We start from the raw sequence: 21,154 nt of genomic DNA on the forward strand, positions 1-21,154 counted from the left end.
ATCACATCCGCATCGAAACTTTATAAAATACTCTACTTTTGTTTTCAAGATGGTCACAATTATCTCTTCTTTACAAATGTAGCCAAACAATCAATACGAAAATAATAATCAAGATAACTAATCTCACAATTAGCTAAGATCTTATATCAAATATTAAATAAAGTTAATCTCAAATTTTATCGCGAGATTATTATCATTACCTCAACTATTAAACGAGTGAAAAGTTAATGGAAGGCTTGTGTTATATCACAGTCCTTTAACACACATTTCCCCATATTTCTCTCTCTGTATATATATATTTTTCTCTCTCTCTAAAACTCTCATTTCTTCTTCTCTAAATTTCTGGGCCTGCAAAAAAGAATTTTTATTTTCGAAATGCGGATTTTCTCCCCTTTCAACTTTTTCCAAACTCTCCGGCATTCAGGTTTCTCTCTCTTCCCCTTTCTCTCTCTATATATAAGAAGGAGATGAGCGCAATGATTTCGTTGTGGTGGCGTTGGGTGGATGACGAATCGTTTCAACGGAAAATTATACAGTATTGACCATAAAAATTATTCATTTTTTTTCGAAATAAGTTTTGACTATTTTGAATAGTGCGCCTTGATCGTGTTTAATTGTGAAATTTGAAAATAAAAATAAAAAAATAGACAGACACGTGTTGTGTGCAACTTACATAGCATCTTGCATGTATTATGCAATTTGGTAGGATGTGTATGACTACTTGTTTAACATTATACAAGTTTAAGTGTTTATTTGTGCACATCCAAAATCGAAGGACATAGAGTGAAGCTGAGGCTTAGTTAAATGACATGTTTATGTATTATGCCAAAAGAAAAAACAACACATAATCTAATTTTTGGATTCTACATGATTTTGTGTGCAGATATTGACAAATGATATAGATTATGATGTTTTCCGATTGATCTGAGTTTGTTTTCTTCAAGCTCAAACATGGCTTCAACTACAACAACAAAATGTCCATCACCTATGAAAGCTACATCTAATGGAGTATTCCAAGGGGATAGTCCATTGGACTATGCACTTCCACTTGCCATTGTACAAATATGTTTGGTGCTTGTACTCACTCGAGTCCTCGCCTTTATTCTCAGTCCTCTAAGACAGCCTCGTGTCATTGCTGAGATTATCGTAAGTGTTTCTCCCGTTTTACACTATCAAGTGTACAGTCAAACCTCTTTACAACAGTGTCGTTTGTTTGGATATGTTTTGGTTGCTATAGCAAGATGGTGTTATAGAGAACATAGAAAATAACATAAAATGAAAGTCAATTCCAAAAGATCAAACTAGGCCGTTATAGTGAAATGTTGTTATGAAGGATGACTGCTATAGAGAGGTCTGACTGTAAATTGATCTCTATTTTGGCAGGGAGGAATTCTACTCGGTCCATCTGCACTTGGTCGGAACCAGAAGTATCTGAATGCAATATTTCCACCAAGGAGCCTCACAGTATTAGATACTTTGGCAAACTTTGGCCTCCTCTTCTTTCTTTTCCTTGTTGGGATCGAGTTAGATCCAGGGTCTCTTCGTCGTACTGGAAAGAAAGCTCTTATTATTGCCCTTGCTGGAATTAGTCTCCCTTTCACATTAGGAATAGGCACATCATGTGTTCTTAGAGGAACTATTGCTAAAGGAGTTAGCCAAGGCCCTTTTCTAATCTTTATGGGAATATCCCTTTCCATCACCGCCTTCCCTGTCTTGGCTCGGATCCTGGCTGAACTCAAGCTTTTAACGACTGATGTTGGTCAAATGGCCATGTCTGCTGCAGCAATCAATGATGTGGCTGCTTGGATTCTGCTTGCACTTGCTATTTCCCTTTCAGGTGCTAGTAATTCACCCCTTATTTCAGTATGGGTACTTTTGTGTGGGACTGGATTCGTCTTGCTTTGCCTAGTCATTGGTCCTCCGATATTCAACTGGATGGATAAACGTTGTGCTGAGGGTGAGCCGGTTGATGAATTGTACGTCTGCGCTACACTTGGAGCCGTGTTGGCTGCAGGATTCATTACTGACACTATTGGTATTCATGCCCTATTCGGGGCTTTTGTGCTTGGAGTACTTGTACCAAAGGAAGGGCCATTTTCTGGTGCTCTGGTGGTAAAAGTTGAGGATCTTGTATCCGGTCTATTCCTTCCGTTGTACTTCGTATCGAGTGGACTAAAAACAAATATAGCTACTATTCAAGGGGCACAATCATGGGGTCTTCTTGTTTTAGTCATATTTACATCGTGTTTTGGGAAGATCGTTGGCACTACTTTAGTCTCGCTCTTGTGCAAAATGCCTGTTCAGGAGGCCGTGATGCTTGGTTTCTTAATGAACACTAAAGGCCTAGTGGAGCTAATTGTCCTTAACATTGGAAAAGACAGAGGGGTATGTTTAATTTAGATCGATTAAAACTTTTATCGATTTTGAATTACTTCATGTAAAATTTACTTTGTATGTTCAATTTTGCAGGTATTGAATGATCAAACATTTGCCATTATTGTTTTGATGGCACTCTTCACAACATTCATTACAACACCTATAGTAGTATCAGTGTACAAGCCAGCTAAACTGGCTATAACTGAATACAAGCACAGAACGATTGAGAGGAAAGACACGAGCAAACAACTCCGAATCTTGACCTGTTTCCATATCACAAGGAGTCTTCCCACAATGATCAATCTCATTGAGGCTTCTCGTGGTACTGCAAAGAAAGGACTCCGCGTTTATGCAATGCACCTCATGGAGCTTTCTGAAAGGTCTTCAACAATTCTAATGGTCCACAAGGCTAGAAAGAATGGACTGCCTTTTTGGAAAAAAAGAGAGGTTTCGGATTCTAACCAAATTGTTGTTGCTTTTGAGACTTTTGAGCATCTTAGTAAGGTTTCTATCCGACCTACAACTGCAATATCTCCCATGAATAGCATGCACGAGGACATCATCGCCGGTGCTGAGGGAAAAAGGGTCGAAATGATAATTCTCCCATTCCATAAACGACAGAGGATCGATGGACATTTGGAAACCACAAGAGATGATCTTAGGCATGTGAACCGGAGAGTTCTTCAGCATGCACCTTGTTCAGTTGGTATCTTGGTAGACCAAGGACTCGGTGGTGCATCTCATGTATCTGCTAGCAATGTTGATTTTCAAGTAACCATCTTGTTCTTCGGGGGTCATGATGATCGTGAAGCACTTGCTTATGGTACGCGTATGGCAGAGCACCCTGGCATTAACTTACTTGTGGTTCGTTTCCTAGTGGACCCCGAGGTTGCTGGAGGGAGTGTCACCTTCGATATAGATCAAACTTATAGCCCCGAGGCTCAATCCAAGGATGAAGAGTTGCTTACCGACTTAAAACACAAAATTTCCAAGAATGAATCAATCAAATATGAAGAGAAGTTAGTAAAGGATGCAGCTGGGACTACAGAACTAATTCGTGCATATAACCGATGTAATCTGTTTCTTGTAGGAAGAATGTCTGAGGGTCAAGTAGTATTAGCATTGGACAAAAAAAGTGATTGTCCAGAATTAGGTCCTTTAGGTAACTTGTTAACTTGTCCCGAATTTTCAACTACAGCATCGGTTTTGGTGGTGCAACAGTATCAAAGCGAGTTATCGCAAGATTCAATCAATTCCTTAAAGGATGGAGAGTTAACAGAAGGAAATAGTGATTCAGACTAAAAAATACTAGGTAGGTTCAAATGTTCGAGTTATGTAGATAGTAAGTGAGAATACCGTTGATCCTCCTGGGGCGTGAATGGAGTTTGTAATCACAGTTAGTTTGTACAGTAACGGATAACAATTGGTTTATTAGAGTTTGTTCCTTTCTCTTGTTTTTCCTTCTGCCTTTTGTGTTGTAACTAAAGTTGCAAATTCTTCAAGCTTCTTTGAAGTCGTGTTGCTCTGATTCTCCAAAAACATTTCGGTATTCATACCAAATTCTCCTAAAATACACTATTTTTGGAGGGTCTGAAAAGGCTACCGCCGAAATTTTTGAAGAGTCTAAGCCAAGTAAATTTCTGTTAGTAAAAATATCTTTTGGGCCTAATACACCATAAGGGGTGCTACCTAAGTGAGTAACTCATTAGTTAATCTACCTTAAGGGGCCGTTTGGTCATTGGTTAGAGTTATGCAAGTATTAGTTATGCAAGATTTAGTTATGCAGGGTTTAGTTATGCAGAGTTTAGTTATGCGGGTATTAATTATGTAGGTGTTATTTAGTTAGATAGAGATTAAATTACATGAATTATTAACTATTGAATATTGATTTTAATAAAAATTAATATATATTATTTATAAAAAAAATAAAGCAAATAGAATAAATTTTCCCTTAAAAAATAAAGAAAGGAATTTTCTCTATACTTAACTAGGAATTATGTGTTTTTTTTTCTCTTTGTTTTTTTAATGTTTAAAGCTTATAAAAATATAATACTATTGATATATTTCAAGTACATTATAATATCCTATTTTATATAATGTAAATTTCTATTAATATGATGCATGTGTTGTTTGTACATTTTTAGTATACCAAATATATAAATTATATATAAATTCACATTCTAAATAAAAAATTAATACATGATAATTAAATATGTGGATATATTTAGTAATATATATATATATATAGCATATGCGCTATCAAAATTATATATTCCTATTCATAATATTAATAAATATTTACATTTTGATTTTTAAATGAAAACAAATAAAAAGTCGTTTATACAAAAAGAAATAAGAAACAAAAATAGTTGTGAAAATAGAATAGTTATGTAAAGTTTTCAATAAAAAAAATTAAAAATAAATTAATAGGGATAAATGTGTAATTTATCTTTTTAATACATGTATAACTAATACTCACATAACTTATTCCACCTTCTATCCTGCATAACTTATACATAGATTCCATCATAAGTTATGTAGGTATTAATTATGTAGGATTACAAAAAAGACAACCAAACACCGTATAAAATTAATGCATGAATAACTTTTATACAATATTTAAAACTTATCAACCAAACATAGTATAAGTCATGTTGATTTTTCAACCAAATAAAAAACTTTTACCAAACATAGTAAAACTAACACAATGTTTTATACATGAATAACATGCCCTGTTATACTGTAACCAAACGGGCCCTAAGTGCTAATTGAGTCTATTTAAGCATAATTAAGTGTTGGATGAATACTCTAACTCATCCAGAGGACGGTTAGGGTTAGTGAAATTATTTGCATATTTTAAGAGGATTCTTGGCGATTAGTAATTTGAGTAGTGGTTACTGCAGACGATTCGATTCCGCAAGGAGAAAAGTTTCACACCTAAAGTACGTACTTCTCGGCACAGTCCGAACTAGTTGAGCTTTCAATTCAAGTTCTGAACATTGATTGAAAAACAAAGTGTGAAAAAAGAAGAGTAAATGGATACTTATCCATGTAGCTAGGTACCCACTCGATAAAAAAATTATGACGGCTCAATTCCAAATAAGTTGAACAGGAGGAAATCTCAAATCAAATTATTTGGAAGTAAGGAAACGATTATTCTTTATTTCACTCCACTTATGGAAAATGGCTATAATAGCCCCCATAACTAGCTTTTTATATTAAAAAATAATAATAATCCATTAGTATCAAATAGAGTTAATGATATCTTTTTTGTGCAATTCGTCAAATAATGTCTATAGTAAGAAAAGAAAAGGAGTAAAGTGTTTAAATAATAATTAAATGTGGAAGTTGATTATAATATTGAACATGTGTATCATCGTAAAGAATATTTAGATGGCATGTTCTATATTATTCTAATTGAATTTCAAACATCGTCTTTATGTTCAAAAACAATGAACGAGTTTACATATGTATCTATTTTTGAAATCTCTACAAAGGATCGAATACGAAAGAAAGAATTTATTTTTCGAAATTCCAAAGCATGGTCATTAAAGAAAAAGAATACTGCAAATGTGCCAACATCGAGTGGTTCATAGATTGAAGGAACAAAAGAATAAACTCAAGGGTTCATCTTTTTTGCTCTGATTTTACCAAATTAAAATTAAAATAAAAAAGTCCCTCCTTTTAATTTAAGAAAGATATATTTTTTTTAATTTCGAAAATAAAGATTTGGAAAAGGATGCTCTAAATTCGGCTTGTTGGTAAAGGGTCTTCGACGAATAATTATAAGTCGTTAAAAATGTCATTGACGAGCCAAATTTTAAGGGGAAACTCATTAGAATTTTTATCGAAAATTAATGGTTCTCTTATAGTAATAGTTCATTAATTTTCAAAAAATTATCTTTATTAGGAAACATTTTATCATTCAATTGAGTTTTGTATATACAAATTTAAATTTTAATGTAAATATAGTATAAAAATTTAAAAACAATAATAATAATAATAACCAAAGTCAAGGAGGGCACCACGAACGGTGTCGAGCCACTGCCAACTTTTTATTGAATATGATGAATTCAAACATTGATTAATAAATTGTCTTTTCAGTTTTATTTGGATTTGAGTCTTGCATATAAAAAATTTTATAATAGAATTATGCAATGTGAATTTAAAATAGTTAGACTTCAATATGAGTATCAAACACCAAATGAGAAAATTAAATTTATCAGAAACTAAAAATCTAAATATATTATTATTTCATAACTAAATTTTTATGTAATTAGTGTTTAAATTATTAATAATTGCATAATTTTAATCATCGATGAATCAATCGTTAATTGTCAAAAGGTGGACACGTTGTGTATGTGGAAATGTGTGTCTTTTGTCTGCAACAGTATAAGTCCACTTGACCTTTCCACTCATCAAAAGGGAATCATATATTTAATTATTTGTATAATTTTACTCTAAATTATGATCAATTAATATAACTTAATATGAATCTAGGTAGATTATAGTGTACTACTTCCCTCTAATTCATTATTTCTTGTTTTTGTCACAAAAATCATTCAAATATTTGTTACACTAGAAAAATAATACTTACCTAAATGGAATCAATAAAGATCATTATCTTGAAAGATAATAAAGTTATTTTTGATAGCATATATATTTGAAAATTGTTTAATATAAAAATTTTCATTTTGTTAGTAATTACATACTCTTATACTAATGACATATTAGAAGAGATAAATTAGGAATGAATATACTTAAAACGAGAAAAGTAAGACTGAAATGGTATAAAAAAAAAGATACAAAATGCACCAACAAGAAAGTGTAAGAGGCTGGTTGTCGCAAGCTTTGGGAAAGGTAGAGGTAGCTGTAGAAACATTAGGGAGAAATGATTAGTCAGTACATGACGTATCTCTAACTTGTTGAATACGGAAGACATAATGTTATACCCCATTTGTTTCAATTTATTTATTTTACTTTTTCCTTTAATCTGTTTCAAAATGAATATTTTTTATTTATTTTTTGACAATTCTTTATTTCAATGAAAGATTATTCAACTTTTTACATGATACATTTAAAATTTTATAATTAAAAATCATTTCAATATATTTTTCTTTTTACTTTCTTAAATTTGATGTCAAATCAATATCGCAAATTCTGTGTTTAATAGTAATAATATGTCAACATTTGGATCCTAATGACAAGATACTTTATAGGTACATGTCAGGTTACATAGTTAATAAATATGTATATATACCTATTATACTCATAATGTGTTCATTTTGTTTGTCTCTCCCTTGGTGGCTGCTGAAATCACAAATGCCCTAGTTCCTTCTCTCGCAATTTCACTTTACACATACTTTCTGGGGTTTTAACACAAACCCCACCTGCAAAAATTATCAAAAAAGTTATAATTACATATCAAAAAAAGAAGAAGTTTCCTCCTAGAATGGTACTTTCTTGAATTTGTTTGTTCTCTATATTTGATTTTTGGAACATTTTGGCATAGATATTGAATTCTTGTTTCTGTTGTGTTATCTTGATTGGTTTTGCTTATTGAATAACTTGTTCACTTTGAAACTAGTTGGAACTTGGGGTCAGCTTATTGAGCCATGTTTGTAAGATTTTTTGTTTTCAAGAAAGAAAAAGGTGAGATTTTTAATAGAATTCCTATCTGGGGTTTATAGAAAAAAAGTCATTTGTATTTAAAGAAAGTCCCCTAATGTAAAGGTACTTTCTTGAATCTATAATCTAACTTTTCCAAAGCAAGGGGTTTGCCTTCGGGTTGTTGTGTGGTTTGTAAGCTATTGCATAGGAGCAGGTAGCGGCTGCGGGTTTCCCTTGTTGGAAAAACATAAATCTAACTTTCAAGTTTTTTGTTCTCTCTGTTTGATTTAGGAACATGATGTCCCAGATTTCTTGTATTGTATACTCTTGATTGGTTTGCTTATTGAATAGCTCCTTTATTTGAGCCATGCCAATTATCTACCTACCTTAAATCAGAATCTAGTTGGGATTGTATAATTGAGCTATGCACTTGCAAGTTTCTTTTCTTTGAAGAAAAGAAAAGGACTTAAGCCGGGGGTCTTTCGGAAAACAACCTCTCTGCCTTCACAAGGTAGGGGGTAAGGAATGCGTACACACCACCCTCCCTAGACTCCACTTGTGGGATTACATTGGATTTGTGTTTGTTGTTGAAGAAAAGGAAAAAAGGTTTAATTTTTAGCTGAAGTATAATATCTTGAACTTTCCCCGTTTGCTTTAGCAAATTTTAATTGATTTGTTGTTTTTAGTTGGATTTGGACATCTTTTTTTTGTTGTATTTTCAAATCATCACCCTAATTGAGCTATGTACTTGCAAGTGTTTCTTCTTTTTTTTTCGAAGAAAGAAAAAGATGGGATTTTTAGGTGAAATCTGTAAGCTTGAACTTTGAGATTATGGTTACTACTTACTAGCTAGTATATTTTTGCATTTTTTCATCAATTTGCTTGTTTTTACTTGGATTGAATATTTTTTAGAAGTTAGGCCTTCAAATCTTTCTCCTGATGTATTTTCAGTTCAAGTTCTATTCTGTCTATTTGAATTTTTCGCAACATTTTTTCACAGATTTGATTGCTTGTTTCAAATTTTGTACTCTCAGATCTGTATTTTTTTTCAGAAAGGAAAAGGTGGAAATTGTGGTTGAATTTGGAATGTTGAACTCTGATTGGGAGCTAGTTTGTTTAAACAATTACTCCTCAATTCTCTGTTTTAACTTGGATTTAAACATCTTTTACAACTTGGGTCTGCTCTTAAAATTGTTATCCTTATGTTGCAATTTTTCTTCGATTAAGTCTTACTGCAACAACAACATACCCAGTGTAATCCCACTAGTGGGGTCTGGGGAGGGCAGTGTTTACGCATTCCTTACCCCTACCTTGTGAAGGCAGAGATGATGTTTTTCGAAAGACCCTCGGTTCAAGTAATGTGCAAGTTATACTAATCAAGAAAAAAATAGATAGCTGTATTAGTTCTCTCTTGGTTATGTTTAATTTCCTTCTATAATATTTGTATGTGGGGCATTTGAAATTCCTTTCTTTTTCCCCTCATTTTTCGTCTTCTGTTATGCAGTCTTGAGGTGGGAAAGCAAAGAATGAAATGAATCTCAAGTGTTCTGCTCTGATTTCAATTAGTTTGGCTGTTTTTTTTTTGGATTTAAACAAGCAAGAAGGAAAGAGTACACGAAGCAACATGATTCTTTAGTATGGTAGACCATGAATTGAGGTTTATTGAAGAATCCTATTTGTGTAAGTGGACAAATTCATATTTCTTCTTCATATTCTGCTTTGCTAAGTTTGTCTTAGTTGATATCCTTGTAGTTCTGTGCTTCTATTATTTCGGACAGTAATGTTATCAAGCTTTAATATGATCTAAAGTTTTAATGCTAATGAATCAGTTCCTTGTGGCGTAGGGCGAAGTGTGTTTTTTTAGCTTAGGTCAATTTTTAATGTGATTTATAGAAAAGAGGTATATTCATAGTTACCCTAGTGTACCATAAGTATTCAAGCTTCGTTACTCCAAAAGTAAAGATGAAATATACAATCATATACATAATGCGTCTTGTTTCACTAAAGCTCATGCTTTTATTGCACTTTGCGTTTAAAAATCCGACAAGGAGCTTTTCAGTATTTTCACCTTTGAGCTTTGACTGAAAAAAGAAATGCTGTTATATAGTGTCATAGACTGAAAAAAGAATTGCTTGATTTATAGATTTGGTAAAAGAAATTGTCTTTAGCTCCATATGTGTAGCTAGCTACTTGTATGGTTCTTCCTGAGGTCTTGAAGTGTGAAACTAGAATGGTCCGGGATTTCTTGTTTACATGGGAAGATCTGAAAGTGTTTGGAAAGCTTTCTTCTGAGTATATAACCTCTGTCCGTATGAACTTATAGCGGAAATAGGAAACAGCAACAACAACATACCCAATGTAACCCACAAGTGGGTCTGGGGAAGGTGGTGTGTATGCAGCCTTACTCCTACCTACTAAAGGTAGAAAGATTGTTTCCGATAGACCGTCGGTTGAGTAAAGAACTACAACAATTAGTAAGAAAAGGAAATACAGTAGTACAGGAGCTAAAATAGTGGAGAAAAGAATAGTAACAACAACAGATAACAACAATAACCGAAACAATGGAAACAATAGCAGAAATAGAAAGTTGAGGAAAATAAAAGAGGAAAGATGTTTTCTTTTGGTCAGATTAGCAAAAAGAATCTTGCGTGGTTAGAGGGGGAAGGGGGGAGAGAAGTCAAATTGTTCTACGTAATTTTCCCGAAAACATACTCTGTTTGCTTAAAAATGATCTTGTTATTCTGGTTTACATCTGCTAAATCATTCCTTTTCATATTCTCTTGACCTTGTGTCTTTTGTGTGGTGGGTGAGTGACCTGAAATATGGTTTTTAATGGAATTCAATGTGGTACAGGATGATTATTTATCATGATCTGTTGCTGAAGGTTTGACTCGGTGCAAAGTTTTACTCCATTGTTGCTGTTTACAGGAACTTGGTGTAAAGTTTGATATCTAATGGATAGAAAGGATACTTCTGGATTCGTAAGCGGGGGTGGGATGTGCTCTTTTTGACACATCTAATCTTAATTTAGCCACTAACTAATTTTAGGCCGGAAGGCAGGTGACTGTTCTTTTGCAAATTGCAATTGAGATTTGGTTCAATAGGAGTGTTGCATCCTAGATATTAGGTCATGGACTCCAGATTCCACTATTTGGGGTTTTCTGCAAACCCTTCATTGAATACATCCAAGAGTCTGGGAGATTCCATCCGAGTTAATGGAGCTGGAGCTGAAGGTGCTGATTGTGCTGATACCACCCTGCAACTTGATTCCGTTGGGTCCTTAATGCCTTTATTCCCTGCCACAAAGGAAATAAAACACAATTGGAGCTTGATTCGTGGATCTATTGATCAGCAAATTGGTTCATCTTTGTGTCTAAGCTTAGGTCGTTCATCAAGTGCCTCGGAAAGTAAGTGGAGTTCAGGCATTGTATGTACCTCAATATCTCCAGCGAAAGAAATTGGTGAATCCTCGATGGACCTGGAGGTGGACTTTGGTCTTTATCTTGCCAATGATAAGAAACTAAGGCCAAAAAGTTTGATCAACTCCGATCCAAAAGTACTTGATGAAGAGCCTGCAATTGATCTGGAATTGAGTCTTTCCAGTAGTGCTGCTGAATCTGATGTTACCAGTTTGCATCTAACCTCCACTTCACCACAAAGTGTCATAAAGGTGCCACATGGTTTTGGTGGAGCTCTTCAGACTGATGAAGTATCAGCGGTTTCTCATTGGAAGACCAGTAGCACTTTTCATCCGTTACATGTGCCACAGGACCAAGGGTCTAGTTACTTCTCGAAACAGGTGACAAAAGAAGTTGAGCCATCTTCAGTCTCTCTTGATCCTTCCTCAAGTATAATAACAAATCAAAATAGCTCAGTCACTTGTACTGCTGAAACAAAGAAGCAGCAACGCGGCAGTGGCATCAAACAATGTCAGTTCAAGGATTGTATTAAAGGAGCAAGAGGTGCTTCCGGCTTTTGCATTGCCCATGGTGGAGGACGTAGGTGTCAAAAACCAGACTGCCATAAGGGAGCTGAAGGTCGAACTGCCTTCTGTAAAGCCCATGGTGGTGGTCGGCGGTGTGGATTCCTTGATTGTACCAAGAGTGCAGAAGGACGCACTGGTTTCTGTATTGCACATGGGGGTGGACGCCGTTGCAGTCATGAAGACTGCACCCGTGCTGCCAGAGGGAAGTCCGGATTATGCATTAGACATGGTGGGGGCAAGAGATGCCAGGAAGAAAACTGCATAAGAAGTGCTGAAGGACTCTCTGGCTTTTGCATTTCACATGGAGGTGGCCGGCGGTGTCAATACCCCCAGTGCTCTAAAGGGGCACAAGGAAGCACCATGTTTTGCAAAGGCCACGGTGGTGGGAAACGTTGCACATTTGAAGGGTGCAATAGGGGCGCAGAGGGGAGCACACCTTTCTGTAAGGGTCATGGTGGAGGGAAAAGATGTTCATTTGAAGGAGGTGGGATTTGCCCAAAGAGTGTTCACGGAGGGACTCTCTTCTGTGTTAGACATGGTGGTGGTAAGAGATGTGCCATACCAGAGTGCTCCAAGAGTGCTAGGGGCCGGACAGATTATTGTGTGCGTCATGGTGGTGGTAAAAGATGCAAGTTCGTAGACTGTGGAAAAAGTGCTCAGGGTAGCACTGATTTCTGCAAGGCGCATGGCAGTGGAAAAAGATGTTCTTGGGGCCAACCTGATTCCGGATTTGGCCAAATGGATAGTCCTTGTAACTCATTTGCAAAAGGGAAGAGTGGACTTGTTGAATCTCATGTGGAGCAAGACAAACGTGTTCATGGTGGTGGTGATACTCTAGGGGCTGCGATCTTGGATTCAACACCCCTAAATCCCGGGAAGATGAAGGAGATCGATATCATGAACACAGGTTGGAAATATTTTGGATTCAATCAAGCAAGTATGCCAGTAGGTGGAAGCTCATCATCAGTTTCCGAAGGGAGAGTGCATGGAGGAAGTTTGATGGCAATGCTGGCAGGTGGTTCATGCCATACCTTAAACAGCAGCACAGGCACAGTGAATACATCCGTGCCAGGCAAACCTTTTGTAACACCAAAGAACTGGACGTGAGGTATTTCATTTCGATTGTAATGCTTCGAACTTCTGCAACATTACTTGTGTAATTTCTGTTATATAGCTTGTTCACTATTATGGTTATTGAGAAGCTGTTCTCTGTCATTTGTTTAGTCGGTTTCGACTCGAACTTGATACTGCTAATATATATAGTGGTAATAATGTGCATAGCTGTTTTCTTGTTGCTTTGGTCTTGTAAATATTTTGGAGTAGTATGAGTAACTCATCATAAAGATGTTTCTATAAAACATCATTTGTATACCTAAGTTTTGAGTTTGATAACATTGCCATTATTCTGTAGTTGTCATGTTAAGGCTCTGATCTGTCACTCGGATTCTTCAAAAATGTTGATGGATGTGTGTCAGTTCCTCCAAATGTAACACATTTTTGGAGGATCTGACACGAATGGGACAACTATCATTACTTTTGGAAAAACCGACACGAATGGGACAACTATTTTGGAGAGTGTCTGTTCATCACTATTTTGTTGACAAGAGATGCAAATTAAATTGCCAAATATATTAAATTGTATGCAAATTTTATCACCTCATCCTATAAGAATAAACGACGTTGTTATGGAATAAATTATATGGACTATTCTATTTATTCTTTAACAATAAAGAATTTTTTTCCTTAACATAATATATATTAATTATCCTTATTATTATATATTTTATCCTTATTTAGAAGTGACAGTTGGAAAAGACCAACACTGCATTAATACTCTTGTACAACATGCATACAATTTTGTACATTAACTTTTGACTGCATTAATTATTTGTCCAACGTGCAAAAAGAATTGTACATTAATAGAAGGACTAACACCAAGGACTAACATTGCAATTATTATTATTACTCATCATTACCTAGAAGGACTCATTGTAATTATTATTATTACTCATTACTCCTTATTAGAATTATTATTATTACTCATTTGGCTCCTTATTAGAGTTGACACTTTAAAGCACGAACACGACACTATCATGTTGTACCCAAAGCATTTCAAATTGTACTATAAAATTAATTGTGCCTCATTAATTGTACACGTGCCTTTCTACATATACAACAACCCACAAGAATAATTAATTTTCTGACAATTTTGGTTATATTTTTCTTTAAAATAATTATTGCCTCGATTTTTATTTTTATTTTTAATTTTAAAAGATTGAAAATTTTATGTTAAAAATTTAAATAATAGAAAAAATAATTTATTTAACTTTTATCATCATCAATACTACTAATTTATTTGACGTTTTTTCTTAATCTTCATCTCATCATGAATGTTATTTATATAATTTTCTTAAATCACTTATTTTTTCTTTTTTAACTCTTTTATATTTTATTTTACTCTTATTTAGAAATGGGAGTTTGGAGGACCAACATTGCACTAAAGAGTTGGACTAAAAGCTATAGAAATTGTACATTGAGGCCCACCAAAAAGATGAACTAAAGTAACTTCATCTACTTCTACTTTTTCTACACATATTTTTCTTTAATAAAATAATTATTGCCTCCATTTTTATTTTTATTTTTAACATTTATTTTTAATTTTAAAACATTGGAAATTTTATGTTAAAAATTTAAATAATAGAAAAAATGATTTATTTAACTTTTATCATCATCAATACTACTAATTTATTTGACGTTTTTTCTTAATCTTCATCTCATCATTAATGTTATTTATATAATTTTCTTAAATCACTTATTTTTCTTTTTTAACTCTTTTATATATATAAAAGTTGGATATGTAAATGATGATGTCACATTTCTTAGAAGCTAAGATTACTCTCTTATTTAGAACTGAGACTTAGAAGGACTAACACTGCATTAATACTCTTGTACAACATGCATACAATTTTGTACATTAACTTTTGACTGCACTAATTAGTTGTACAACGTGCAAAAAGAATTGTACATTAATAGAATGACTAACACCAAGGACTAACATTGCAATTATTATTATTACTCATTACTTAGAAGGACTAACATTGCAATTATTATTATTACTCATTACTCCTATTAGAATTATTATTATTACTCATTTTGCTCCTTATTAGAGTTCACACTTTAAAGCACGAACACGACACTACCATGTTGTACACAAAGCATTTCAAATTGTACTATAAAATTAATCGTGCCTCATTAATTGTACACGTGCCTTTTTACATATACAACAACCCACATGAAGAATTAATTTTCTGACAATTTTGGTTATATTTTTCTTTAAAATAATTATTGCCTCGATTTTTATTTTTATTTTTAACATTTATTTTTAATTTTAAAACATTGGAAATTTTATGTTCAAAATTTAAATAATAGAAAAAATGAATTATTTAACTTTATCATCATCAATACTACTAATTTATTTGACGTTTTTTCTTAATCTTCATCTCATCATTAATGTTATTTATATAATTTTCTTAAATCACTTATTTTTTCTTGGTTAACTCTTTTATATATATAAAAGTTGGATATGTAAATGATGATGTCACATTTCTTAGAAGCTAAGATTACTATTTATCTAATTTCTCCAAATTTTTTAAAAAAAATTAAGATATCATACGCAAATTTATGGTTAAACTTAAACTATTTGATTCTCGAGAAATAAAAAGTCTCACATAAAATGGGACAGACGAAGGATAACTCTCAATTAAATTTATTTCACTTTTTATTTTCCATTTTTAACATAATTTTTCAAGTTGGATTTCTAGGAATTCTATAGTAGACCCATTTAAATTTTACTTTTTTTTGTTTTAAATTAGAGAACTTGGCCGCACTTTGCGCTTAAATTAAATATTTTTGATTAATTTTATATTTACTTTGTTGTTTAATCGTAATATTATTATTTGTCTTAATAATATGAAGATTGTGAAAAAAAATAAAGCTTCACAAATTTTACATCTATTAAATGAGGAAGAATATATTTTTTATCAAATAAGTTTAAATATATTTCCTAATAACAAATTCTTCCATTGCATGAAGTTCATCCTTTAATATATAATATATATTTCGGTCTACCATTCTCCTTAAATGTCTAAAAAATATCTCATAATGTCAAATAAGACTGTAATACTTCCTCTGTTCCTAAATACTTGTCCACTTTTAAATTGACACATTTATTAAGAAATCAATTAATGACATAGTGAGTTTATCATTTTACCCCTATTAATTATGAAATTGATGAAAAGTTCTGCAATTTTCAAAGTAATTAGTCATTTAATTGAGGGTATAATAGGTAAAAAAATATTTTTTCTTGATTTGTCAAAATGGACAAGTAATTAGAGACAACTATAAAAAGAAAAAGCGAAGAAGTAATTAGGGACAGAAGGAGTACTAAACAAATGCATCATAATAAATAGTACAATATTTCAACTACTTTAAAAGTATTATAAATTGTAATAAATAATACAACAATTTAAATTACTTAAAATTTAACGACTTAATTTTTTTTTTTTAAATGTATTAAAATTTTGGTTAATTGTCAAAACTTTACATGTGCTACATAAATTGGGACATGGAGAGTCACACATATATTTTTAAAAAAATTACATTAAAAGTATTCTATCAATTAACAACATATATTGTTTGAAATTGACGAAAAAGAATATTATATATTACAATAATTAACAAAATAAATCTCTCGACTCCAACAAATCTATCAATTAATGCCACATAAATTGGGACATGGCAAATAACATATATTATTAAAAAATTAGGTTCAAAATGTACTATAAAATACAATAATTAACAACTTAATATATTAAAGAGACATATAAAAAATGGTTAATATTTGAAATTATGCGTGTGCCACATAAATTAGAACAAATAAAGTAATTATTCTCAAAATTATGTTAAAAAAAAAGTACTACAAATCACAATAACTAAAAATTTAAAATATTTTTAAAATCATATAAAAATTTCAATAACTTCTCAAATTTCATAATATGATATAAATTAAAATAAAAAAATAATATATATTGGGTCCCGTGCTGGCACGGGGTCCTATATCTAGTCTTATTTAGAAGTGACACTTGGGTTGGGACTAACACAGCTTTAAGAAGTGATACCAAAAGCAGTTCAAGTTGTACTATTTGGTTGGGACTAACACAGCTTTAAGAAGTGATACCAAAAGCAGTTCAAGTTGTACCAAAAGGACAAACAAAACAACACGAAATTGTACCAAAAGTAACATAAATTGTACCTTCACTTTGGACCCATTTTATTTCTTTTATTTTCTTGCCTAGCCACGTGTATGCAGCCTTTTCTTTGGCAGACACGTATTACATCTTTAATTACTTACTTATTTGCTTTTATATATATAATAAGTGGGAATATCTACTACTTAGCACATGATAAGTGTTGGATGATATGTGCTTTGATAGTGTTGTACGTTCTTCTTTTATGGTTGTACCTTTAAAATTTATATTATTGGACAATTTAACACCATTAATTACCTACCTCATTTGGGCCCATTTATATATATATATATTTTACTCATTTAGATATGGGAGTTTGGGAGGACCAACGTTGTACTAAAGAGTTCGACTAAAAGCTATAGAAATTGTACATTGAGGCCCACCAAAAAGATGAACTAAAGTAACTTCATCTACTTCTACTTTTTCTACACATTGAAATGTGTACTGCTTTCTGTACACGTGTTTTTCTGACAATTTTGGTTATATTTTTCTTTAAAATAATCATTGCCTCGATTTTTCTTTTTTTTTTTAACATTTATTTTTAATTTTAAAAGATTGGAAATTTTTTGTTAAAAATTTAAATAATAGAAAAAATGATTTATTTAACTTTTATCATCATCAATACTACTAATTTATTTGACGTTTTTTCTTAATCATCATCTTATCATTAATGTTATTTATATAATTTTCTTAAATCACTTAGTTTTTCTTTTTTAACTCTTTTTATATATATAAAAGTTGGATATGTAAATGATACTCCTATTTAGAAATGGGAGTTTGGGAGGACCAACATTGCACTAAAGAGTTGGACTAAAAGCTATAGAAATTGTACATTGAGGCCCACCAAAAAGATGAACTAAAGTAACTTCATCTACTTCTACTTTTTCTACACATTGAAATGTGTATTGCTTTCTGTACACGTGTTTTTTTGACAATTTTGATTATATTTTTCTTTAAAATAATTATTGCCTCGATTTTAATTTTTTTTTAACATTTATTTTTAATTTTGAAAGATTGGAAATTTTATGTTAAAAATTTAAATAATAGAAAAAATGATTTATTTAACTTTTATCATCATCAATACTACTAATTTATTTGACGTTTTTTCTTAATCATCATCTCATCATTAATGTTATTTATATAATTTTGTTAAATCACTTATTTTTTCTTTTTTAACTCTTTTATATATATAAAAAGTTAGATATGTAAATGATGATGTGACATTTCCTAGAAGCTAAGATTACTATTTATCTAATTTCTCCAAAAAAATGTATTTAGAAATAGGAGTTTGGGAGGACCAATATTGCACTAAAGAGTTCGACTAAAAGCTATAGAAATTGTACATTGAGGCCCACCAAAAAGATGAACTAAAGTAACTTCATCTACTTCTACTTTTTCTACACATTAGAATGTGTACTGCTTTCTGTACACGTGTTTTTCTGACAATTTTGGTTATATTTTTCTTTAAAATAATTATTGCCTCGATTTTTATTTTTATTTTTAACATTTATTTTTAATTTTAAAAGATTGGAAATTTTATGTTAAAAATTTAAATAATAGAAAAAATGATTTATTTAACTTTATCATCATTAATACTACTAATTTATTTGACGTTTTTCTTAATCTTCATCTCATCATTAATGTTATTTATATAATTTTCTTAAATCTCTTATTTTTTCTTTTTTAACTCTTTTATATATATAAAAGTTGGATATGTAAATAATGATGTGACATTTCTTAGAAGCTAAGATTATTATTTATCTAATTTTTCCAATTTTTTTAAAAAAATTGAAGATATCATACGCAAATTTATGGTCAAACTTAAACTATTTGATTCTCGAGAAATAAAAAGTGTCACATAAAATGGGACAGACGAAGGATAACTCTCAATTAAATTTATTTCACTTTTTATTTTCCATTTTTAACATAATTTTTCAAGTTCGATTTCTAGAAATTCTATAGTAGACTCATTTAAATTTTACTTTTTTGTTTTAAATTACAGAATTTGGCCGCACTTCGCGCGATCATTTAAATTAAATATTTTTGATTAATTTTATATTTACTCTGTTGTTTAATCGTAATATTTTTATTTGTTTTAATAATATGAAGATTGTGAAAAAAATAAAGCTTCAGAAATTTTATGTCTATTAAATGAGGAAGAATATATTTTTTATCAAATAAGTTAAAATATATTTGCTAATAACAAATTCTTCTATTGCATGAAGTTCATCTTTTAATATATAATATATATTCTGGTGTACCATTCTCCTTAAATACCTAAGAAATATCTCATAATGTCAAATAAGACTGTAATACTCCCTCTGTCCCTAATTACTTGTCCACTTTTAAATTGACACATTTATTAAGAAATCAATTAATGACATAGTGAGTTTATCATTTTACCCCTATTAATTATGAAGTAGATGAAAAGTTCTGCAATTTTCAAAGTAATTAGTCATTTAATTGAGGGTATAATAGGTAAAAAAAATGTTCTTTCTTGATTTGTCAAAATGGACAAGTAATTAGAGACAACTATAAAAAGAAAAGTGAAGAAGTAATTAGGGACAGAAGGAGTACTAAACAAATGCATCAACAAATGAAATTTATATTCAAAATATATTGAATAATGACGTAATGATACCTTAATAGAATTTCCTATCCATTTAAAAAAAAAAAAGTTTCACCCTTTCAATTTCATTATATCTTCTTATTTAGTAGAAGAATCATCATTTATTATATTCTACTCCACCTTAATTTGTACCATCAGAGTTTTAAGAATAAACATTAAATTTTAAATCGAAATAAAAAATCATTGAAAAATGACAGAAAAAATAATAATAGTATATGAAAATTAAAATGAGGTGCAAGAAAAGCCTTTTCACGATAATTTTTTGAAATATTGATAACAATTAAAATGAAACTGTTATTTTATCTTTAAAATTAACTTTGATTGAATTGAATTAGTACAATGAGAAAAAATATAAACTAATAACTTTTTAATGTTATTAAATGCATTTTCTTTTTAATTGAGTAGTAGATTAAAAGTTCCGAATTAGGATATTAAAATAATATCTTACTCTCTCCTTAATTATTATGGTATTGCAAACATTTATTTTTCTTAAATGGTGATTAATTTTCCATTTATAATTATATCCAATTAATTTCTAATGTATTGAATGTGGTTATGGGATATTCAAATAATATCTTTATCTTTCCTTAATCATAATAAAATTATAATTTAACATTTATTTTTCTGAAATGATAATTTTGTTTTAATTCCTATAACATATTGTTTACTATATTGAATGTAATTATAATAGAACATATTGTATTTAGTATGACAAAAGAACTCAAAAATTGGAGAAATTAGATAAATAGTAATCTTAGCTTCTAAGAAATGTCACATCATCATTTACATATCCAACTTTATTACTATATATTAGAAGAGTCTAGGATTTACTACCATTGTTCCAATAAAATCATTACAAATGTCCAATACTTACTATATAAAATATATAAGTGGGCCCTATCTCCTTCCACTTAAATACTACATATTATATATTATTAATTACTATACTATAAACCACTACTAATATCCAATATATTTATCAAACTATTTAAGTGGGCCCTACCACCTTCCACTTAAATACTACATATTATATATTAATTACTATACTATAAATGACTTAAATACTCCATATTATCTATTACAATAATTAACAATTATTTCACACTTTAAATGCTATCAATGCCATATAAATTAGGATAAAAAACCTAAGATATAATATTTAAATATATTTAAAAATAATATAAGTAATACTATACATTACAATAATTAATAGCTTAATTATTTAAAACTTATATAAAAAATTTAATT

General features: G+C 30.9%; 2 protein-coding genes across 3 annotated transcripts; both read left to right on the plus strand.

Annotated features, from left to right (window-relative positions):
• Nucleotides 1-357: 357 nt before the first annotated feature.
• LOC125843354 (cation/H(+) antiporter 18-like) lies at nucleotides 358-3,739 on the plus strand. The gene is made up of 4 exons (XM_049522594.1): nucleotides 358-424; nucleotides 884-1,146; nucleotides 1,384-2,385; nucleotides 2,470-3,739. Exons 2-4 carry the CDS (start codon nucleotides 952-954, stop codon nucleotides 3,676-3,678), a joined length of 2,406 nt encoding a protein of 801 aa, XP_049378551.1. The 5' UTR covers nucleotides 358-424; nucleotides 884-951; the 3' UTR covers nucleotides 3,679-3,739.
• A 3,925-nt stretch (nucleotides 3,740-7,664) lies between these two features.
• LOC125841919 (uncharacterized) lies at nucleotides 7,665-13,374 on the plus strand. Of its 2 annotated transcripts, none has more exons than XM_049521110.1 (3): nucleotides 7,665-7,831; nucleotides 9,491-9,666; nucleotides 10,840-13,374. In XM_049521110.1, the coding sequence occupies exon 3, from the start codon at nucleotides 11,117-11,119 to the stop codon at nucleotides 13,076-13,078; it is 1,962 nt and encodes a 653-aa protein (XP_049377067.1). In that variant the 5' UTR covers nucleotides 7,665-7,831; nucleotides 9,491-9,666; nucleotides 10,840-11,116; the 3' UTR covers nucleotides 13,079-13,374. The 2 variants fall into 2 exon arrangements, with proteins under 2 accessions (XP_049377067.1, XP_049377068.1); XM_049521111.1 differs by having other exon boundaries at nucleotides 10,915-13,374.
• The last annotated feature ends 7,780 nt before the right edge of the window (nucleotides 13,375-21,154 follow it).

This window comes from Solanum stenotomum, chromosome 10, assembly GCF_019186545.1.
Source record: "Solanum stenotomum isolate F172 chromosome 10, ASM1918654v1, whole genome shotgun sequence".
Taxonomy (NCBI): Eukaryota; Viridiplantae; Streptophyta; class Magnoliopsida; order Solanales; family Solanaceae; genus Solanum; species Solanum stenotomum.

Bases quoted from the DNA above. Each gene is read 5' to 3' on its own strand.
- LOC125843354 (XM_049522594.1), top strand. From the start codon at position 952: ATGGCTTCAACTACAACAACAAAATGTCCATCACCTATGAAAGCTACA. The intron at 1,147-1,383 runs GTAAGTGTTTCT...CTATTTTGGCAG, and splicing joins GTGTCATTGCTGAGATTATC to GGAGGAATTCTACTCGGTCC. The intron at 2,386-2,469 runs GTATGTTTAATT...TCAATTTTGCAG, and splicing joins ACATTGGAAAAGACAGAGGG to GTATTGAATGATCAAACATT.
- LOC125841919 (XM_049521110.1), top strand. From the start codon at position 11,117: ATGGACTCCAGATTCCACTATTTGGGGTTTTCTGCAAACCCTTCATTG.